This window comes from Ips typographus, linkage group LG2 (genome assembly GCF_016097725.1).
Source record: "Ips typographus isolate SLU linkage group LG2, UJ_Ityp_2.0, whole genome shotgun sequence".
NCBI lineage: Eukaryota > Metazoa > Arthropoda > Insecta > Coleoptera > Curculionidae > Ips > Ips typographus.
The window spans coordinates 18,672,193-18,677,568 of record NC_138423.1 but is presented as its reverse complement, the minus strand read 5'-3'; the positions used below and the strand labels follow the sequence as shown (position 1 = coordinate 18,677,568).

At 34.7% G+C, this 5,376-nt stretch overlaps 1 protein-coding gene across 1 annotated transcript; it reads left to right on the top strand.

Annotated features, from left to right (window-relative positions):
* Positions 1–269: 269 nt before the first annotated feature.
* On the top strand, positions 270–1,470 carry LOC145724989 (kynurenine formamidase-like). The gene is made up of 4 exons (XM_081973507.1): positions 270–548; positions 601–702; positions 755–974; positions 1,024–1,470. The coding sequence occupies exons 1-4, from the start codon at positions 452–454 to the stop codon at positions 1,460–1,462; spliced, it is 858 nt and encodes a 285-aa protein (XP_081829633.1). The 5' UTR covers positions 270–451; the 3' UTR covers positions 1,463–1,470.
* Positions 1,471–5,376: the final 3,906 nt, after the last annotated feature.

Sequence of the window (5,376 nt, the reverse complement as noted above, 5' to 3'; positions counted from 1 at the left end):
AATGTTGCCTATTTGACAAATTTGACAAAGGGGTTTAAAATGTGCTTGCAATGATGCCAATCTGACAAATTCTACTATTTTGGTTCGAATAGTATTTGCAATGTTCCAAACTGACAAATTTAACAAATTTTTTTGAAGTGTGTTTGTGCCAAACTGAAAAATTTAACTATTTTGGTTTAAAGAGTGTTTCCAATGTTGTCATATTGTCAAATTCTACTATTTGGATTCGAAGAGTGTTTGCAACAGCAATTTCTGTGAACTGATTGTCTTGATGTTACACCTTTCGTACAACCACAACAAATTCATTAACAACATTACTACGCAACGAATCAATTAAATACAATTTCCCACCGCAAACCAAGGACAAGCTTCTTAAATCAAATGTTAATGCATTTCGTTGTTTAATAATTATTTAGTAGCCGCTCGAGTGTTAAAGCAGAAACTGTGCATCATGAATGACAGTGAAAAACCTTATTTTCCACACTTGTGGCAAAACCGAATACCACATGACAAAGCCTTGACTATTGCTGTGGAACGTGCAGAACGAGGTTTGATTAATGTTGTATTGTTAGCACTATTTATTAGTGCAGAATGTTGTAGAAACGGAGATTGTGAAGAAATTTATTAAATGTGAATTCAACGTTCCTTACGGACTGACTAATCGTGAAAAATTTGACATTATTGGGATTGATTTACCTCAAGGTGAGTTTAACTACCAGCTAACCAATTACTTATTTAAAATCATGTATTGCAGATTCTCCCATTTTAATTTTTATTCATGGTGGTTACTGGCATGTCAAGGAAATTACACATAGCAATCAGGCCTATACGGCTAAAAGTATACACCGACATGGAATCAAAGTGATAACTATAGGCTATGAACAGTGTCCCGAAGTGACGGTCAAAGAGATAATGGTTGAAATTGGAGTGGCTGTGAAAAGATGCCTCTCGTATGCTTTGAGAAACAATTCCAGGTTAGCAAAGTCCGTAAAAGATGTTCATAACTCATAAACACATTTTTAGAGGGGTTTACATTATGGGACATTCAGTAGGTGCTCAGCTAGTTGCCGCTCTATTCAACAATTTTATCAAAACTTTATCAAGTGAAGAGCAAAACATAATCAAAGCAGTATTTTTGGTTTGCGGCCTGTACGATGCAACATATCTACCTAACAGTTCACTGAACGAAATTTTGAAACTTTCGGAAGAAGACGCCAAAAGTGTAAGTCCCCAGTTTATGGAGTTGACTGTTCCTACCCACATCAAGTTCTACATAATTACCGTGGAAAACGAATCGCCACTGTTTATAGCACAAAGTAGGGACTATTATAAGAAATTACAGGACAGCAGCCTTCAATCCAATTTTCTGCTATATGAAGGCCAGGATCATTTTAGTGTTGTTGAAAACCTTATTGAAGAGTCTTATCAATTAACTCAATTGCTTATTAAAACAATTTGTTAGTTTGGTGAGTTGGATGATTTTATTTTTGTTCCAAAAAAACTTTTGAGGACCACATAAGGTAAAACACAAATGTCTGTTCTGAACTTTGCACAACGGAATAAAATCACAAACAGAGAAGCCATTTAGGTCCTGATTTAGTTCACCTGCATAAGAGAAAACCACTTAGTTTGGCAACAGTGAGGAAAATTGCCAGGACAGGCGGAAAGATTTTCCATGAGTATTTCAATGCTATTTTGACTGGTCTTTCTTTTCGTAGGGGCTTAACAACGCATCTGAACCATTCCGTTAAACTAAAAATCTCGTAGTTTCATGCTTTAAAATTAGATAACATGAGACAAAAGTTGGTTTCAAACATTACACCTAGCAGAGAATTATTAGCAAAGTTTTAAAACGCGACTGCGAATAGAAAATATGTTGCAGTTTAACTTTGCGTGGAGTTTACGCCACTTTTAAAACCCATTTTTGCAATTTGCTAATTAGAAACCCTTTTTGAAAAGTCTGGTGCTTTAGTGGGGTAGGTGCTTCGGTAATGCGATGGTGAAAGGAGCAAAACGAGAAAAAAACGAGTCCCAAGTTTCTTTTAAGCACGTTCCCTAATTGGGCCAGAAATCTCGTGCGGCCAGCTAAATTAGAGATGCTTATGGGATGACATGGATGAAAATTTACTTGCGCAGGGAATTGCCGTGCTTTTTGTTCCGTTATTTTTTTCTTGTAAATGTCAGTATTGTTAAAAAAATATAGGTCAAATAATAAATGCGACAGAGTCTCAGTGGTTTTTGTACTAAAACATTATAATGTCTTTTATGTTCAAAAATTTGCTTAAGAAACTGTTTGAAAAATGCTTCTTTTAGGAACACCAAGTTTATCACTGAAACAATTACTAGAGACTTTTTTGCCATTTGTTGTAAGTCTTGATAGAAACATTACGTACTATAGTTTGAAGACCTTTGCAGGAAAAAGTTTTATTTGGAACAATTGAGTGGTTGGAATTTCCAGCCTGGAAAAAGGGATAAACTGATAAAATAAACAAATGTGGTCCAATACTCAGCACTAAAGCACATACTCTTGTTTCGTACCAGGAAAAAGAAAAGGCATCACTGCATAATTGACATGTTATGGGTTACCTATACCAAGTTACGAAAACTTGTAAACTACTAAACCTATAAACCCACTGTGCAAGCCCTTATGGTGTTCTTGGAAGTTTTCTTGTGAGGTTATACCCAGCTTGATAAAGGTTCTTATATTAATCTTGATACCTTTTGAACTTTCCAAACCACGACGTCCGATGTGTTTGTCGCTATTTAATGTTGAGAATGCCATTTTGGGATGACTTAAATATTTTTGTAAATTGACAATATTTTGTCGAATACTGACACTTGCTGCTGGTCACTACTTTGCATTATACACCTTAATATCCGTGGGGTTTTCAGAATGTCTCCTATATCAGCAGTGTTTAACGATGTTTCATGGGCTGCAGAAATATATTTCGAATACATTAAAAGGGTCTTTGTGTCCGGTGTCGTAAAATATAAATTTAATTTGCCAGTGCGCGACCCGAGTGGCTCTTGTTTTGTGTTTGCGTACTTTTGTTGTCTTGTTTTTGTCTGGTGTTTCGCTAATTTTAAGCTTGTCGCACGGTATGTGTAACGAGTCGGACACAAGTTGGGCTTTCATGTCTCCGGTTTAGTTGTTCTGCTGTTAATTTATCGATGGAGAGCATTGTGGCTTTGAATAATCCATGCGAAAGAAATCTGGTAATTTATTGCCTTTTAGTAAAACGTTACAATGGTTGGTTGCATACTGTTTGCTATGGCCGGCGTTGCTTTTAAAATAACACTCTAAACCGGTAAAATGCAGCATTGATCATTGATCAATTTTCAATGGGTTTTAAAAATTCCGCTGCTGCAATTACCATTCATTGCTGGATTTCAATGCTCAATTGGAGCAATTTGAATACAATTTGCATTTCGTTAACAATTACACAAAAAAAATACTTTTTTTTTGGTGAAAGAACAGTAGTTAATGACTTTTACAGACTGCAATTTAACTCATGCTGAACACTGAACGGCAGGATAATCTGAAAATTTTGTTAACATATCAGTTCAGCGATTTATATCACCCTAATTTGCAAGTTCTAATGTCTAGTTTCCAACTTAGTTAAGTTGCATTTTAAGCTACATCAATCTCTGTCAAAAGTGAACCACTCCAAAGGTTTTATCTTGCAAACTAACTGTTTTTCTGTTCCTAAATCCATGCAATTTCCATTTCGGTTTTGCGGAGAGAGTTTTCACTTGTCTTGTTAGCAATGAGGACAAAAAGAGACCTGAAGAGCTTAAACGACTGTTACAGCAAGAAATAAATCACTTTCAGTTTACTCACTTGAGTTGTTTGTAAATTTTAGCGTTTATGCAAATTTTTAAGAAGTTTTGGAGACAAAAAACGAATCTATAATACTCGAAAAATTGTTTTCATGAAATTCAAATGCAATTTGAGCATTTAATTTAAATGGTGTTGTAAATGTTAGTTTAGTTTAGTGGCCTGTATTACACAGCAATATTGTAATAAGTTTTATTTGTGAAATTTAACAATACGGATTATGATACTTGGATATGTACTAAAATTCAACAAAATATAAGTACCTACCCATATTTCTATTTGGACTTTAATCCACTAGAGCAATTAATGTTAATCAGCAGACAAGGTACATACAATATACAAGGCTTTAAACTTTTACTTTGCAGTGTATATTTCGTCTCAAACTGATAACTTTTGTAACAACAATATAAGACAAGTGCACATGTGCAGTATTTGCGTAAATCACCGCACAGTGGGTAGTTTGTGATTGATCAAAAAAAGCAGCTTTTTCACATGTGCAGTTCGAAGATCAGAGCACTGCTGGTAGCTTGTGATTGGTTAGAAAACCAAAGCAAGTTAATGTGATATGTTTTTTGACCAATCACAAACACTATTCGTTGTGCTGTGATGTATGCAAATTTCACACATGTGGACTATTAGATTCAAAAGAGAAAATAAAAAACGAGTTTGATTATTCAGAAAACGTTATTTTAAAGTGTCAAATGAGTGACCGCCGAGGTCTCCAGACCTCATTTCGTTAGATTTGTTTTGGATACATCTTGAAAACGTAGTATAACTACACAAAATTAAGCCCGAAAACATTGAAGACCTGAAAAACAGGATAAAAGTCGAGCGCAACAACATCTCACCAGATATTCTCCAGAGAGTTCAACAGGAATTTACTGACCGTTTAGATACTGTCAAATTCAAAATTGCTTTCGATATGAACATTTAATAAAATAAGTAAGGTAATATGTTCTTCATAAATTCTCGATAATAATTAGTTTAGGATAGGTTAGGTTAGAGTATGTTTTAGAGTTATTATGATACAGCATACAAGCATTAAATTTTCCTATTCACTAGCACCGTAAAATATGAATTTAGACACTGTTGTAGTTTGTAGATTTAGTGGTAATAATCATCAGCTAAGTCGGCTGTAGAGAAACTTTTGCTGCAGGTTGTTCCTCATCTTCACAGAATCTGTAGTCATCGCTGAAGATAGCTTCTCAAGCTTTAGTGTCTTTTAAGAGACAACCTGTAAATATAGATATCTTATTTCAAAACTAAGTCAAACGTTTACCTGGTTAATTGCACATCATTTTCCTTGTTTCAAGTAAACACAGACTAATAAAGTGTCTACGATTTTTCAAGCTCCGCCCATGCATTTAGCCTGTATATAGGAGCGATATTTGCGTGTCATTTATCATGTGATGGAAATGCATTATGGCATCAATAAATAATATCCTTCCGACATAAACACATATTGGAGTTCGAACTCCAGGATATATTATTCAATGTACGCCATCGCGAATTTTTGTATTTGTTATAGAACATATTTT

Coding starts and splice junctions, on each gene's coding strand:
- LOC145724989 (XM_081973507.1), top strand. CDS start 452: ATGAATGACAGTGAAAAACCTTATTTTCCACACTTGTGGCAAAACCGA. Junction 549..600: donor TGTGGAACGTGCAGAACGAG/GTTTGATTAATG, acceptor AGAATGTTGTAG/AAACGGAGATTGTGAAGAAA. Junction 975..1,023: donor GCTTTGAGAAACAATTCCAG/GTTAGCAAAGTC, acceptor ACACATTTTTAG/AGGGGTTTACATTATGGGAC.